Source organism: Mauremys mutica, chromosome 11, assembly GCF_020497125.1.
Source record: "Mauremys mutica isolate MM-2020 ecotype Southern chromosome 11, ASM2049712v1, whole genome shotgun sequence".
NCBI classification, from domain to species: Eukaryota; Metazoa; Chordata; order Testudines; family Geoemydidae; genus Mauremys; species Mauremys mutica.
Genome location: NC_059082.1, coordinates 6914139 through 6931638, shown reverse-complemented (window position 1 = coordinate 6931638; position 17500 = coordinate 6914139). Strand labels below are relative to the sequence as shown.

Genomic DNA, 17500 nt, shown 5'->3' with positions numbered 1-17500 from the left:
TTCATAGCCATCTCTTGTTGCATGATCAGCATCATTGCCTTGACATCTCCAGGCTTAGAAAATGAGAAACAGCCGGTGTGCTTCTGGGGATGGCAAATCCTCGCTGATGGAAAATAATGGACAGCAGAATAGGGAACCCTTGTATAACGTAATACGTGGTGAGGGAGATTGCACATGTGGTGGAGAGAGGTGCAGAGCATGGAATCTGCCCACTTCTTCCAGGAGTATCGTGGAGACCTGCTACTGCCTCCTTCAGGCCTGGTGAGAAGAGATGGGGAAGGTGTGCAAGGCGAGGGTGGCTTCCTCCTCTTTAGACTCCTGCATGGCTGAGTAGGGCCAGGCCTCAATTCAGTCAAGTGACTTTATGGTGATGAAAGGCAGCAGCCTTGAAAACAAACATCCTTATTCATCCCCCCCCCAGGAGAGGCCCAACCCGCGCTTTGTGCATGGCTTTATGTCCCACTGAAGCCCTTTAGGGTGAAATACAGCCCAATACAGAGAGCCAGTGCAGGCCTCTGGGCGCTACTTCAGCCCTGTGGTAACTCAATTCAGCTGCAGTTTGGGCTTAATCCAGTGCTCACGGACGTCAGTGGAAATGCTCCCACTGACTCCAGCGGCCTTTGGATCAGGCCTAAATCTTGAAGTCAAACTCTTCCTGACTTTGAGGGAGGCTGGGCTGTGAATGTTGGTCTCTTCCTGGTTGTATGCTGTTGCGTCGTATACAATTATCCCTTTGACTCTTCCTGGCAGGTCTAGCAAGAAGCAAAAACGATCACATCTCCAAGGCGCGAATGAAGACCCTCAAGATGACCGTTGTGATAGTTGCTTCCTTCGTTATCTGCTGGACCCCATATTACCTCCTGGGCCTGTGGTACTGGTTCCAGCCAGACATGATTCAACGCATGCCCGAGTACATCAACCACAGTCTCTTTCTCTTTGGCTTGCTACACACGTGCACCGACCCGGTCATTTACGGTCTCTACACTCCTTCCTTCCGAGAGGATATGAAGGCGTGCCTTAGAGGAATCGAAACAGTAATTACAGGGCAGGAGAGAAACAAACTGCTGTCCAGTTCTGAGATGAACATAAAGGACTACATTATAAATGGCGGAGCAGCTTCAGGTGCTTCCAACGGCACAATCATCCACACGGTCTGCTAAAGAAAAGCATCTGGCAGGAGGAAAGGAACTCGGTGTTCTTGGTCAGGGGCGTTGCATTGGCCAGTAGCTCCTATTATGGCGACTGCCTGGGAAGTACAGTAGTAACGCTGGCATGTTGTTCAGCCACCCGCCCCACCTGAATTAGGTTTGAATGGAACAGTCACCAGAAACTGGTAACTGAGAGCTGGCTTCTGCTGCACTCACGCTGAGTATCACTGTGGTCTCCAAGGGGTCCCATTGATTCCCCCTTATTCCAGGCCTGATCCCTTGTGCTCTGGTTCCGAGGACCTCTTGGGGCCATGGGAGAGACTCAGAGAGGGGCTGGTGTCCTGCTACTCCACCAGCTCTGTAGAAGTCGTCTGCACAGTTCCTGTTCCCCACAGGCTAGTTCCACCCCCTTTATGGCCTTTTTATGGTGCTCTTGGGCCAGGTGCAACTTACTGCAATGATTCTAGAATTCAGTATCCGCCAGCCTCCTGCCAACCACTGTTTTTCTGAAAAAATACACTGGCTTCTAAAAATATAGAGAAAGGGCCAGATTGGCAAAAGAGCATCCTTTCTTTTTGGCCTTGGTGGGATCATTCATGGGGCTAACGGTACTCCGGTGCAGAACCAGGCTCATGGGGTGTGTGGTTCTCACGGCTGTGACTTCCATGACAAGAATGAGACATTTCAGGTTTTGTCAGGCAAAGTCTTGGTCTTGTCTTCCCGGCCAGCCTGCTACTGACATCTCCTTCTCCATGAATTTCTATTCACCTGTCCAGTCTGAAAAGCTACTCACATGACTCAGTACATGCAGGTGCCAGCCCTAATTCTTCCACTGTCATTTCTGTGACTGTTTTGAATCCCTGGAAAGTGAGCTTGTGCAGAGTGCTTGTTTTGTACTTTTTGATCTATGTACGGTGGAAATAAACGGTTAGTGGATTGTTTATGGAAAAACCTTAAGCTGTGTCCATGCCAGGGACCGGGACTCTCAGAGTTATGTTCACCTTTGAATTGACATGATTACAAATAAAAGATGCCAATGTGGGTATTTTAGTAGCTTGAGGATATATGGTTTTCTGCCTGATCGGTGCAGAGCAACAATGCAGCTCATCCCCGTTTAACCTTAATACAATGGAAGCCATATTGTGCCCTCACATTTGGGCCCAGTGATGCAGGAGGTTCCTGGGGCTTAAACTCCTCCTCTGGCCAAATCCGGCATCACCTCCAGAAGCAAAACTCTCCCTGAGGTGGGAGTTTGGCCTGTGCAAAGACTGAAGGATCAGCCCCTGGTTGTTTAGCTGTCCGTATTAAAGGATATGGTAATTGAGAAAAGAGAGACACAACCCCACATTGAAAATCTGTGTCAAAAACCCAGCCCAAACTCTTCCTTCTGCAGCCCTGGGCAGTCACAAGGTGGGGCCCACCACCGTGGCTTTACAGAATGCTCCGCTGTTTACACTTACAGCTTAGCTGGTTTAAGACAACAGCTGCTGTGGCTGTTGATTAGCTGTGTCGAAGGCAGCATCCTCCAGCAGATTCAAAGTGGCCCAAGACAGAAAGAGCGGCTCCCTTAGTCATTCTGGGAAATGAATAGCTTCACCTCCCATAGCCCCCTATTTTTCTGCCTTGGCGTCAGTTTTTTAACTGCGACCCCTGAAAGTGGAGGTTGGTGATGTGTAGGCTAATGGGCTTCAGACTAAGGCTGTTGATTAATCACCGTTAACTCACATGATTAATTCAAAAAATTAATTGCGATTAATCGCAACTTTAATCGCACTGTTAAACAATAGAATACCAATTGACACTTATTAAATGTTTTGGATATTTTTCTACATTTTCATATATATTGTATTCTGTGTTGTAATTGAACTCAAAGTGTATATTATTTTTATTACAAATATTTGCACTGTAAAAATGATAAACAAAAGAAATGGTTTCTTTTCACCTCATACAAGGTGCAATCTCTATGTCGTGAAAGTATAACTTACAAATGTAGAATTTTTTTTGTTACATAACTGCACTCAAAAACAAAACAGTGTAAAACTTCAGAGCCTACAAGTCCACTCAGTCCTACTCCTTGTTCAGCCAATCGCTAAGACAAACAAGTTTGTTTACATTTACAGGAGATAATGCTGCCCTCTTCTTATTTACAATGTCACCTGAAAGTGAGAACAGGCATTTGCATGGCACTTTTGTAGCTGGCATTCATAGAATCCTAGAAGATTACGGTTGGAAGGGACCTCAGGAGATCATCTAGTCCTACCCCCTGCTCAAAGCAGGACCAACCCCAATTAAATCATCCCAACTAGGGCTTTGTCAAGCCGGGCCTTAAAAACCTCTACAGATGGAGAATTAGAGGATTGGGCCAAAAGAAATCTGATGAGGTTCAACAAAGACAAGGACAGAGTTCTGTACTTAGGACGGAAGAATCCCATGCACTGCTACAGACTAGGGACCAAGTGGCTAGGCAGCAGTTCTGCAGAAAAGGACCTAGGGGTTACAGTGGATGAGATGCTGGATATCAGTCAACAGTGTGCCCTTGTTGCCAAGAATGCTAATGGTATTTTGGGCTGTATAAGTAGGAGCATTGCCAGCAGATAGAGGGATGTGATCATTCCCCTCTATTCGGCGTTGGTGAGGCCTCATCTGGAGCACTGGGTCCAGCTTTGGGCCCCATGAAACAAGAAGGATGTGGAAAAGTTGGAAAGAGTCCAGTGGAGGGCAACAAAAATGATTAGGGGGCTGGAGCACATGATTTACAAGGAGAGGCTGAGGGAACTAGGATTATTTAGTCTACAGAAGAGAAGAGTGAGGGGGGATTTGATAGCTGCTTTCAACTACCTGAAAGGGGGTTCCAAAGAGGATGGATCTAGACTGTTCTCAATGGTGGCAGATGACAGAACAAGGAGAAGTGGTCTCAAGTTGTAGTGTGGGAGGTTTAGGTTGGATATTAGGAAAAACTATTTCACTAGGAGGGTGGTGAAGCCCTGGAATGGGTTACCTAGGGAGGTGGTGGAATCTCCTTCCTTAGATCTTTTTAAGGTCAGTCTTGACAAAGCCCTGGCTGGGATGATTTAGTTGGGAATTGGTCCTGCTTTGAGCAGGGGGTTGGACTAGATGACCTCCTGAGGTCCCTTCCAACCCTGATATTCTATGATTCTATACCTCTCCCCTCAGCTTAGTATCATCCGCGAACTTGCTAAGGGGGCAATCCATCCCATCCTCCAGATCATTAATGAAGATATTGAACAAAACCCGCCCCGGACCGACCCCTGGAGCACTCCGCTTGATACCGGCTGCCAACTAGACATTGAGCCATTGATCACTACCTACTGAGCCCGACTATCTAGCCAGCTTTCTATCCACCTTATAGTCCATTCATCCAATCCATACTTCTTTAACTTGCCGGCAAGAATACTGTGGGAGACTCTATCAGAAGCTTTGCTGAAGTCAAGGTATATCATGTCCACCGCTTTCCCCATATCTGCATAACCAGTTGTCTTATCATAAAAGGCAATCAGGTTGGTCAGGCTCCTGGGCCTCTCTGTGCTCATGTCAATTACAAGTAAAACTCGCACCATTGTGGGCACTGTCGCAGCCCCTCAGTGCCATCTGCCAGGCTGGGCTTTCAATAGGGAAGGATGCTGGCAGCCGATCCTGAGCACATCCGCCCACAGATTGCTTCTTTGTACATCTGACCAAATGTTCAGCATAAACCCCACCATTAGGTTTGGAATGAGAAATAAATGAGTTTTGTAGGGTTTTGTTTCATTCTCCTCATAATACTTCAAACCTTATAGGGTAAAGACACAGCAAATGGACACAGCTAATAGGACTCAGCTCCGCTGTAGTGCTTTTCATTCATAGCGCTCAGAGAGCTTTGCAAAGGAAGATACTTTTCATTAGCCCTATTTTAAAGGGGAGGAAACTGAAAGCCGCTTTGCGCAAGGTCAGACATCAGAGCTTGGGATAGAGCCCAGGACTTCTCGTCCAGCGTCCTAACCTGTGGCCCACGCACATGGATTTTACTTTGTACGTTCCACGGGGTTAGTATCTTTTCATGTTCACAGAATCCCTGGCGGCTCCCATCTTCCCATTGCTAGCACCTTCGAATACCAGAGGCGAAGAGGAAACACGCTCCCAGCACATTGCAATACTGCTTCTGCTAGAAATCTGGCACAGATTCAAGCTCCCACCGCTTGCTAGTACTAATGCACTGGTACTTCTGCAGCACCTTCTGTCCATGGCCTTCAACATGCTTTATAAATGTTACAGGGCAAATCCTGGACCCCAGCATCAGTGGTTTGGCTGTTGTTTGGGAACCACCAGGAGAAGGAACCCTAAGACCAGAAGGGAGTTAATGCAGGCTGTGCCAATCAGCTGCTATTGGGATCAGGCTGGCTGATCTCAGTTATGACGTAAGGGCTCAGGCAGAATAAGCTTTCGTTCAGTAGTGTGTGAGGGTGGGTGGGTGGGTGCAGAGCTGCATTGAGTCTATTTGCGCCCCTAGAGGTGACACATGGGGAACATACAGAGTCATGTGCACCCCCCCACACACCCCAACCAGATTTCTGCCTTCCATTTAGCACAGAGGTTTGGGCACACCCCACAATTTGAAAACCGCTGTGCTAAATGGAAGGCAGAAATTTGGGAGGGGGGCATGACTACCCTCACATGCCCCATTTTTCTCCCCCCCCCCCACCGCTCTCCCTGCCCTCCTTACAGCCCTGGGTGGGTGTGTAGGGGAAGCAGGAGGTGTGGCCAGATCAGAAGTCACTAGTTGATAATGACAGAGCAGGAGCTGGGACAGGAGTGTAACTGGACTCAGGGCAATCACAATGAACTCTCATGCTGACGTCTCTGTTATTGCCAAGCACCCTCTGGCTTGTGCTAAGAATGCAGATTTCCAAATGTAAAAGAAAGGGCCTGATCCTGCACTCTTTATTCAGGCAAAATTCCCATGGACACAGACAAAGGAGTCAGTGGGAATTAGACCTGACTCTGGTGCAAAAGATGCCCAATGGGACTCTCATATCCCAATGAAATGAAAGGTGCTGAGCATTGCTGCTTGGACATCATGGGAGCACTGGCCAGATGACTCCATGTCACTCAGCCATCCGCATGTAGGGCTGACCGTGACATCCTAACTTCACTTTTCCTTATCCCTTACGTGAGTTCTCATTGGCTTTCGCCTCAGCTGGAGTTCGCCCGAGGGAAGGACCTTGGGCTTTGGCCCATCTGGTGTATTCCTCAGTGGGATTCCTTTTTCTCTACATCCGAGATCAGCCCCAGCTGTGCAGGTCTCCTAGCCAGAGGCTTCTGAAAGGGGAAAGATTCTCACTTCCTCTGATCCACTTCTACTGCCGTGCTGCTGGAAAGTCCCATCAGTCAGCGTTGGGGGGGAGAGTGGGGACAGCTTGGGAAAGATTTACAGCGCGTCTGTGGAGACACAGAGGGTGACAGACAGCATCTGCGTTTGACTTCCCCCTGTGCCAGCAAGTTAATAACACTCTGCACTGGTACTTGTATCCAGAGACCCCATCATACATCCCCCTGCCTCACACCCACATTTGCTAGATGGGTAAACTGAGGCACGGATCATTTGCCGGTGGTAATATGGAGGGTGAGAACTAAGTCTAGGCACCTTTTTAAAGCCCAGCTTAAACCTGTTTTGAGGATCCAAGAAAGTGAGAAGAGGGTCAGATGGGGGGAGCAGAGGAAGAGAAGAAAGGGGAGAGAAAAAATATTTTTTCCAAAAGGAAGAGAAAACAGTTAAAAGGTAGGAGTTGAGAGGCAGGAGCAGAGAGAGGACAGAAAATGGAGAGATGGGAGGAGAACCAGTGAGATCACACACAATCCTTCCAGGATGGGAAATGCTGTTATGTTTATTTAATATGTTGAGAGAGGATGGGCTCTTAGTGATTGTTCTAACAATGCTGGCGCCACCTGTTGGCACAAAGGAGGAACTGAATCAACTGCTTGGTAATTTGCATATGCTGGGTAGTCAAGTGACTGCTGTGTTTTGGTGAACGTGGGTTTGTTCAGCATTAAAAATGTTCGCAAGGGAGTTATTTGTATTTGGTCTGATCTAGGCAACATATCTGGAGAGATTGGTTTGTTGCCCAGCATAGTCACCCTTACTTAAAGGCCTGTAGGGTTTGCAGCCCTTTGTACAAAAGTGAGATGACTGGAGCTAAGTTCTAGAGAAGAAGAGTCTGGCTGGGTCTGTTCTAGTAGTAGTCAAAGTGCTGTTTAGCGTAGCAGCTGGATCAAAGCTGGAATTGTATTGGATGGAAGGAGCAAGACCAGATCAGTAATTGTGAGTAGAGCTATCTAAGAAATTGTTTCTCTATTCTATGGGAGTTTAACATCTAGATGAATTTTCCTACTCTAAACTGAGATGAGAGTTTGAAATCTTGATTTTTTCATTGACTAAAATACAAATATATGTTTTGGGCCAAGAAAAATGTTTTGTTGTTATTTCAACCTTTTCTTTATTATATTTATTGGCTTCAATTTTGAAACAAAATTGTTTGGAACCAGAATTTTTCTTTTCTTTTCTTTTTTTTAAAAGAATCTTCAAAACTTTTTTTTTCTTCAAAATTTCTTCAAGTCAAAAATATTTGTCAAAAATCAACCCTTTTCCGGGAGAAGTTTTGCTTTAGATGACTCGGCATTCTCTGAGGGCGGGGGGGGGAAATGTTTTGTCAAAAAATTCCTGAGTAGCTCTGTGAGTTTGTGGGGAAGCTAGAAACCTCCCTGCAGACCAGCCCCCCAGTAATCAGATGCACATGCTGTGTCTTAGCCTGGGGCGCTCCCAATCTGTTCTGGTTCCCCCCACAAATGGACAGCTGCATGTGTTGTAATGGGCTTGCCTAACTGCCTAGTACTAACTAGTTCCTTCATGGGCAAGGCCATTGCTCTCTGTAGGGGCTGCTTAGCACAGAATTGCCCTCTACGTGCCTTTCTGTGTTAGGAAAGAGGGAGGTGGCAGTCAAATTTAAGCCCTAGGCATGGGAGATGGCACCTCCAGGTTAATTATTTCTGGGCAATGGGGCAAATGTGTGTTTCAGGCTGATTGTAGGCTGGGGGTAAGAGACAGATGAAGTAACTTGTTTCCCCAGGTTGAGCCCACAGTAGCATTAAAGTCCCTCCAGGCTAGATGTGCGGCCTAATAGGAATTTTGATCGCAGCTCCGAGAGCGCGGCCTGGTTTGTAGGGATTCAGCTGAGACCTTTACACTGTTCCCATACGCCAAGGGGAGACCTCATTAATGTTTCACTTTCCACAGCTTGTTCTTGTAAAGGTTAATTAAGCACTGCTAACGGGGAGTGCAGCTAATGACTCACACGCTGTCTAGACTTGACCTATGCAAACAGGAATGGCTTCAAGATGGCAGGAGCTATTTGTGCTCCGAGGAGATGTTCTTCATCAGACTCTCTTGTAGTCTAGCCATTTAAATCACTGTGGGCACATGATGGCCTTTAAGGCTTTTTCTGACCAGCCCCAAATGGGCCGGGGCAGCCTTTATCTCCTGCAGCTATTTCCCATCCGTTCCCTACTGGGTGTCCTGGACTAGCCCGGCATCGTGTACGCATTCCTCCCGCTCCCTACCCGGACAAACCTGCTAGGGGGCTCTGAAAACTCCTGTAAGGCTCAGTGGCATTTTCCCCTCCAGCAGGAGGGATTTGTGGCCTCGTAAGAGCATCAAGGGGTGAAGCCTTCACTCCACAAGGCCCCCACCCCCAGGGCTCCCTGTCCCTAGCAGCACGGCTCCCCTTAGGTGCAGGTACACCCGGAATGGAAAGGAACAGCATAGAGCACAGCAGGAGGAACATCCCAATATCTGCCTCGGATCCACTGGCTGGATCTGCCTCTGCCGTCAGTTGGCCACGTTTCCTTAGTCCCCCTAGACTGGCCATGAAACCTCACGGAGCCAGGAACAGGCTCTGGGGTCAGGGCAGGATCATGCCCCACAGCCTCAGTGGCTGCCCTTCCGTGAGCTAAAGTCAGGCATTCGTGCTCTGGAGGCCCATGGACGCCTGCCTGACTCGCAGTGGGTAAAGACTCACCCCCTCTGGGATGGAATCGAGTCCGACGTAATGGAAGGCGTCTCTGCCTGTTCCTGGCAATCAAAGCCTGGCCTGAGGGGTCTAGCAGGTGCTCAGACGACCTGAACTCTCTCTAGCTCCAGCCGTGCTTTAGTGTTAGTAATACTCACCCCCGGGACACGTCCACCTGCCCATAGTGAGGGCGGTCGGTGTCTGCAGGGGGGTCAGCCCCCCCACTCCATCAGCCATGGGCAATGCAGGCACCGCCCTCTAGGCCACACCAGGAGCCACAGAAGCTTCCTAAAAGTGTGGGGGGGGGGCCCCTCCGGCACCCAAACCGTGGCCCCACCTCTCCCTAGGGTTGCCAACCCTCTATGATTGTCCTGGAGTCTCCAGGAATTAAAGATGAATCTTTAATTAAAGATTGTGTCATGTGATGGAAACTCCAGGAATACGTCCAACCAAAATTGGCAGCCTTACCCCTCCTCTTGCCCCCAAGACCCCATCCCCAGGCTGCCCTTTCTCCCTAAGGCCCTGCTCACTCCTCTCCGCCCCCCCCATAACTTGCCCTTGTGGCCAATAAAAAATAGGGGTCATAGCCCCCTGCCCCTCCCCACCATTCCAGTGCCCCAGGGCCTCGCAAGCCCCTCTGTCTCTCAACAGGTTAGCAATTGGCAGCCCCCAACCGTCGAGCCCTCTGAGCGTCTGCCTGGAGCATCCAGTCCCTGGTCCACAGGACACTCCCACCATTCCCAGAGAAACAGCCCACCCCAGCTGACCGGTCCCACCTGAGATCACTGATCAGCTTCACATGAAGCACTTCGCTATATTTATAGTGAAAATCAGATATGCATTTGTTTGCTTGTTTGTTCATGACGACGGATGGGCAACTGGCTTTCAGTAGAGACCTCATATGCCACTCTGTGGTGAACTGTTATGCAGCTGTCCAACCCAAGCAATCTCTGTAAAACCCTAGGCACCCCCTGTGCCCTCTGCCAGTTGACACCAAGGGCTCTGTGGGTGTCACACCCCCAAAGCCCTCTGGCTTGTTCCTTTTCTAAAAGGCTGATGTTTAGAGGGGGTTGTCTGTAAACACTTTTAAGCAAACCATACCCCAATAGGGAAGCTCATTCTCCTTCAAAGCCCATTGATCAAATTGGCAGACATCTACTTACACACAGGACATGTGAAATCTGCTGCGGGATGAATGCACAGTGGTGTCATAAAGACAGGAAAAAGCTTATGAACGGCTGGCTTGATCTAGAAGCATGAGCTTGGTTGTGGGAGCAACAAAGGTTGGGACTTCAGAGCCTACGCGCTCTCTGTCTCGGCTGGTTCTTACACAGAACATATTTTAACGTATCATCCAATAACTAACACAGAGTTGCAAGCTCTTGTGGGAGACGGGCTAGGAAAACAAGGCAAGACAGTTCCGGAGGTTGGCACCTTTGGAATAGAATGTGGAGCCTTTCATATGGACATCCTTGGTTCAAATGTAAGGCAGGTTGGAAGCCAGTGACGGAGAGTTGTTGCTCTTCGGTTGAAATTAAATCAGTTGTCTCTAGGAAACAGCTTCCACATTCCCACTTTGAGTCACTGTCTTTTTCTGTCCCGTAGCACAATTAATCAGGCTACATTTGGGCTGGCTTTGCAGCTCAGGGATCTTCCTTGGTTGAGCCAGTCTATAAAGTGGTGCAAGTGAGACAGAGTCCTGGCACGTGTTTAGAAACAGCTGCACGTGGCATTTCACTGAGCTGATGGATCAGCTGATGAATGTACAGGAATGTTTGTTTGTAACCTTTTATTAGGAAGCAAGATAGCGGGACAGAGAATGTGTTATAACAGAGTCATCAAACCAGTTGATGTGGAACTTCTATTTTCTTTCGGGCTTTGGTTTTCATTTAATCAAAGAAAGACATAAATCAGATTTTGGAAGCTTACTCTTCTGCTCAGCATTTTGCCTCCTGGAATTGTTTATTATACATTAAGGTGTTGACAGATTAATATGTGTCTTCTGTACCTCCTGTCTTAATGTTCTTGCATGGAGTCCTTGGCATCAGTCCCTTCTTATTGAGAAAGAGCTTTGCTTCATATTTTCACTTGAAGCACAACTTTTGTTTTATTGCACAGCTAATACTACAAGCTTCCTGTTTTATCTTGACAAGTTATTCCCAGGAGATAGCACGAGCAGTAAATCTCTTGCGTCTTCCATTCATGTAGAAGTTAGTAAGACAAGCGGTAGCAGGGGTGAGTTATTATACAATACGACAAATACTTTGTGATGCATTCACTGACATTGGTGTCTTTCCATTGACTTTAGAGGGCAGTACAAACGTGTATTAAATGACAGTCCCTGCCTCAAAGAGCTCACACTCTATGACAGACAAGAGGACGAGACAAACAAGCAGGCCAGGGTAGGGTAGGAAGTGCACCTTTCTTAGTTGGTCAGTATAGAAATCAAAGTTCTCCAGCCATCTAGAAGTTCTGAGACTTTTTCCATTCACTTCAATGGAAGCAGGACTAAGGCTAAATACTCTCTCATGATTGACGCCCTGGTGGGTAGGGGAAAGAGGCATGGATTTCGTCTCCCATCCACTCCCATATGTCCTGCAGTAGAAATGGGCTTAAACCACAACATATGGGTCTGGATTCCAAACTCCCCCAAAACTCAGGGATGGTTAGAACCGGGGCTTCAGAGTAGCCTGTCCCAGAGCTAGGGGCCAGGAGCAAAAGTAGATTTGGGTCCAGGCCCAGATGTATAGAATTCCCCCCGAAGTTTGGAGTAATCAAGTTCGAGGTTCAGGGTTGGGCTTATTTCCAGCTGGCAGCCCATTTGGCTTGCAAGCGGCAGAATACCAAGGAATGAAGGAAAGGAAAGTTTCCTCGTGTACAGTTAAAAAGGAAGATGTGCCTGGCTGTTGTTAAACATACATGACCTCGGAAAGTGCAGTGAGATGTATGCTTTTTGGGCAATGGAGCGTCTGCCATGTCCAGCTCTGAACTTCTCCAGTGTCCAGAGCTACTGGGACCTGGGGGGGTGGGGTTAGGCTCATCTCTAGGATCTCCAGTAGCTCTGCTCTTCAGTAAGCGTAAGAGCTGCTGGCGGCGTCCTTCCCTTCCATCGCTTGGTTCTTTGTCTCGCTCGTCTGTAGGCATTTTTATTTTTCCTGCATTTTCTTCTCTGTGCTTGAGTCTGACATTTGCAAGTTTCAGGAAGCTCGGGGCGTAGGCAGGGAACCTGCAGAGACAGCTTTCATGATTAAATGAAAATGTCACCAAAAAAGCACATTGCCAAATATACCACCCTGCCTGCCTAGTGCTAAGCCAGCAAGGAAATGGAGACAGAACTGAGAGCCGGGTGACAGAACTGGCAAGAGGATAGCTTTGCGATGGGTCAGTGTCAGCTGGGTTGCTGACAGTAGGAGTCCAGCCAGCACAGCTAATGGGTCTTGTCAGCTGCTCTGGAAAACAGAGATGGGATGAAGCTCAGAACCTCAAATCCAGACCCCTGTGAATTCTGGGATGGTGTTTGGCTTCTTGTACTTGGATCTGAAACTGTCCTGCATTTCTGGTTCTGGGGCCACTGCCTGAACTGATGTGGATTTTGTGATTGAGAACAGCTCAGGAGCTTTTAGCACCATTCAGTATGAACCCAGGTCCTGACCCTGCTTCATCTTCTGACCTGGGCCCTAACCTAAACCAGATCCAGAGCAGGACACCGCCCCCTCCTGCTATTCCAATCCTAATGTGCATCTATTGAATGAAAATCCGATTAGTAGCTGTGGTAAGATACCATCTTAGATCCTACAGTTCACTCCATCAATAGCACCAGTAGACAGATAGACAGATACTGGGCTAGATGGACCTTTGGTCTGACCTGGTACAGCCATTCTTATGTTCTTATGTTCATAACTGAGGGCTGCCCAATTCCAGCTGGTATCTGAAGCGTTAGCTGGATTAGTCCGATGGATTCATACCAGACTCTCATCTCAGCACAAGCACCATTAACACACATGTGGTAGTTAAGTCACAGCATGGTTTTCATTGCATTCTTTTATTTTACTGTGATCAGAGAGAGATCTGTTTTTGTTCCAGAGTCCTTTATAATAGGCTATACAGGAAAGCTGCAAACCATATGTTCTTTCATTAAGGGGGTTGCTGAGATTTCCTTCTCAATTATTTTCACCCATTTACAAAAGCAGCAAAGCCTGGGATATATAATATTTCCCTTTAGGAACAGAGAATTTTGCCACATCCCCCAAATGTTACAAACAAGGAGGAAGAGGTCACAATATTACATGCCACTTACATGGCATGATATCTTCGAAGGACATAGAAACTCCCATTTTCCTAGGAAGCTAAGCATCTCATTAAATTGTTCCTTCTAGATCCTACCTATCCATTAATTATCTGCTAAGTAGCAAGAAAATCTAGCGGCAATTATATTTAACAAGCATGGGATCAAATTTCCCTGTTGGATACACCACATCCTGTGTGAACCTGGCTCATTAAGTACAGACAATTAAAATGGGACAAAATAACTTTTCTGGTGACAGTATTTCATCTAATCCTTTTGAGTGGTGATAGAGCTACACAGTTAACTGAAAAGATGAAAATTCAAAATTCCCTGAAATGTTTTCACTCATTTGCTAAAATACAGCCTCATGGAACAATGTAATATTGATGCTAAGCCATAGAACCAAACCCAATTTTCTGGGGATATCCATCGACTCCTTTTAATACAAGTCTAATGCTCTCCTTAGAATTAAATTCACTTTAATACAACAAATATGATTACATCTAACTGTTTAGATTGCCAGACACTCATTAAAAAAATCCTATTACTCTTTTTTAGTTCACCTTAGCATTTGCATCAGTCAGCTGGAAAGAGGCCGAAAGGAAATGGTTTGTTTATTTTGTTTTCCACTGGCAATCTTTCTGTGAGTCACCACAATTATTTTAAGACTGATATTTAAAAGTGACAACGTGTTTTTAAAAATATTCCATGCCAGATCTCTATTTTGTGATTTTATTTTTAAGGTGTTTCTTGACTCATCTCGTTCAATTTTCCATAAACTATCTGATAGATCAGAGCAGAAAACATGTCAGCTTTGCCTCAGCTTGCTAAAGCTAAAGATTTTGTTTGGGGATGTTTGTCTTAAACAGACTTTCAAATGAGCACCTGGAATAACCTTTTTTAAAATAAAGCCCACCAATTGCTTTATTACTGTTTCCAATCCCTTTGCTACCAACCTTCGCGCCAGGGCTTACATGCCATTAACATGAACATTGGTAGAAAATGAAGGGGGGGAGGTGCGCACGCATCCGTCCCCTGTAAGCATTTGTGCTGCCATCTTGGAATCGCTCTCATTTTTAACCCTACCGTCCAAGCCTTAGTCAAGAAACTCACTAAAGCACCTGCTTAACTTTAAGCACATGAACAATCCCATCCCTCTGCTGCTAAGCGTTTTTAAACATGTGCTTAAGTCCCCTTGCAAATGATGCACTGGACGTGGTTGTGCTACCGCTGTCTGCAATGGGACGTAAGCACATGCTTTGCTATTTTGCTGAACAAAGGCCAGATCAGGGAACAGAACAATGCCCCATGACTCCGGGCTCCATCTTGCAATAGTTTGCAAACCACCGGTGGGCTGAAACGTGTTCTTCGCGGTGCTAACTGACCAATTCTTAAAGGCCAAATGATGGAGATGGAGACTCTTGACAAGCAGCCAGGGGGGCAGAGGCAGTGGGTGAATTCCCCTGGCTAGGACAGAAGGAACTCCTAAAGAGCAGGGCAAGGTTTGCAGACATTGGGGAGAATCTGGGGATCCAGGTGCTTGGAGTTTGCAGAAGGTGGAGATGGTGGTTAGGGGGCAGGCTTGGCGTCCCAGACACACAAGAGGAGACATTTGAGGCCGTAAGAAGCGGAGCTGGTGGTTAGGGGAAGGGGCAGCTGAGTTTGCAGAGTAACATCACTAGAAGCCAGAGATCAGGGGCGTTACCAAGGAAATGCCAACTCACCTGGTGAGGGTGACCAGCCAGCAAATGTGAAAAATCGGGATGGGGATGGGGAGTAATAGAAGCCTATACAAGAAAAAGACCCAAAAATCGGGACCGTCCCTTTAAAATCGGGACATCTGATCACCCTACACCTGGCTGACACAGCACCTTTGCTGCCTCCAATACCACCAGGCCGGCTGCTCCAGGGGTGATTCAGTCCTGTGATAGCTGGTGTTTTGCCAGATGCCGGAATCCAGAGATTGCATGAGACTCTCAGCTCTCATTTGAAATGAAAGTAAGTTTCTAGCTCTCCGGGTTGTGACTAGGGTGACTGGACAGCAACTGTAAAAAATCGGGATGGGGGTGGAGGGTAATAGGAGCCTATATAAGAAAAAGACCCAAAAATCAGGACTGTCCCTATAGAATCAGGACATCTGGTCACCCTAGTTGTGCGAAACAGGCTGCTCTCACTTCACATTTTAAGCTAAAGGCTCAGAAAGCAAATAGAAAAAACTCAACCTTTATTGTGTTAGAGCCAATCTCATGATTTTGGAGGGGCCCTGAGTCATGATTTTTGAACGCTTGTGGTTGGCAATACTCAGAATTGGATCTTTAAAGAGTAACTTACACAGACAGCCCGTTGTTAAGTGGAGATTTCTATTTATTTGTTTGTTTTTATTTTTGGTGACTTACTGCTATAATCTTCAACCTGACCGATCTTTCCAATGCTTAATGTCTCATCTAAAGGTTATTACTCTTGCTTCTATAAAAATAAAATTTTGTGTAATGCATAATCACCGGGCATCAGCCCTTCCCACTTGTGTTTCTTAACTCTGCAAAACTAAACAGTACATTTCTTCCCTTGAATTTCTAAAGCTTGTTCTTTCCAGCTCCTTTGAGGGAGGCTGCTGGAAACGTAGCTTCAAGGAGATGTTAAAGATAGATGGGCTTTCACAAAATTCTCTCTCCATATCTTAATTTGTTAAAATGGAAATTTAAAAAATAAGTCACTTTTGTAGAATCTGTTTGCATTTCTCTCAGCTTGGACAAGGGCAGGGCTGGCTCCAGGCACCAGCTTAGCAAGAAACTGCTTGGGGTGGCCCCTCCGGAGAGGGGCGGCAGGTCCAGCTATTTGGCGGCAATTCGGCGGAGAGACCCTCACTCCCGGTCGGAGCGAAGGACCTCCCGCTGAATTGCTGCAGATTGCGATTGTGGCTTTTGGGGGGGGGGGGGGGAGGAGGCTGCTTGGGGCGGCAAAACCCCTGGAGCCTGCCCTGGGCAAGGGAGAGAGACCAGTCAGCTTCAGTTTTGTTTCTAGTATGTTTCACTTTCAGATGCTCATGCACTAGCCCCTTATTGCAAAACCTGGGCTGCAAGGGCCACTGAGGATTATTTTATTTTATTAAAATTCCACTGGACTTGAGCCAAACTGGAGCAGAGAATGACCCAGTTTCTTTGTTACAATAAAACAAACAAAAATAAAATGTTATACAAGTAGCTTAAAAGATTGGTTTTACTTAAAATATTTTTCAATTAATTAAGAAAAGGCATTTGACAGATAATTCTGTATCCGAGCAACGCGTTCTCACTACTTGTCACACTGCTGTGTTGGCCATTTTGATGAGCAGAGGTTATCGAGCCATTTTACAGCTTTGGGGCCTAATCCCGAGCTGCTTACTCAGTTTTATTCAGACTTTTTGTGCAGGCAAAATTACAGTTTGTTTCCCATTAAGTAAAGCACCTGGTACTTTTCTAGCATTTTGCCCGGTGCTTTGAAGATGCAAACTGTTTAATAGGCTAACCTCTGCTTCACATTAAGTAATAAAAATACCTTTGGGAGTTGCTTGGCACAACTTCCTGTTTTCTACCACAAAGTAATTCAAGTGAATGTATCTTGCCTGCATTGGGAAATACACGTAGTAACCAGTCCTCCACACTGATTCCAAATCGTGGCAAGATGTGGCCCTGAGTACAGAATGCATTATCAGCTGATAAATGCATTATCTGACTCCCCTTATCATATCTGAACAAATCACAATCTTTAAGGTATTTACCCTCACACACACCCCCACAAGGTAGGGCAGAGCTGTTATCCCCATAGCACAGATAAGGAACTGAGGCATAGAAAGGCCAAGTGATTTGTCCAAGGTCACGCAGCAAGGCTGTAGCAGAGGAGGGAACTGAACCCTGAGCTCCTAAGTACCAGGCTAGTGCCCTGACAACTAGACCATCCTGCCTCTGGGGCCCAAAAGGAATGGCTGTATTCTGTTGGGAGACCTGCTTAAAAACTGGTAACACAATGAG

General features: G+C 46.8%; 1 protein-coding gene across 2 annotated transcripts in view; it reads left to right on the top strand.

Annotated features, from left to right (window-relative positions):
- The window catches only part of LOC123343650 (gonadotropin-releasing hormone II receptor-like), a 28714-nt gene extending 25961 nt beyond the window's left edge, over positions 1-2753 (top strand). For both annotated transcript variants that reach the window (XM_044978869.1, XM_044978870.1), the window contains one exon: positions 751-2753. In XM_044978869.1, the coding sequence (XP_044834804.1) occupies positions 751-1160 (410 nt within the window). In that variant the 3' untranslated portion in view covers positions 1161-2753. The remainder of the gene's footprint in view (positions 1-750) is intronic.
- Positions 2754-17500: the final 14747 nt, after the last annotated feature.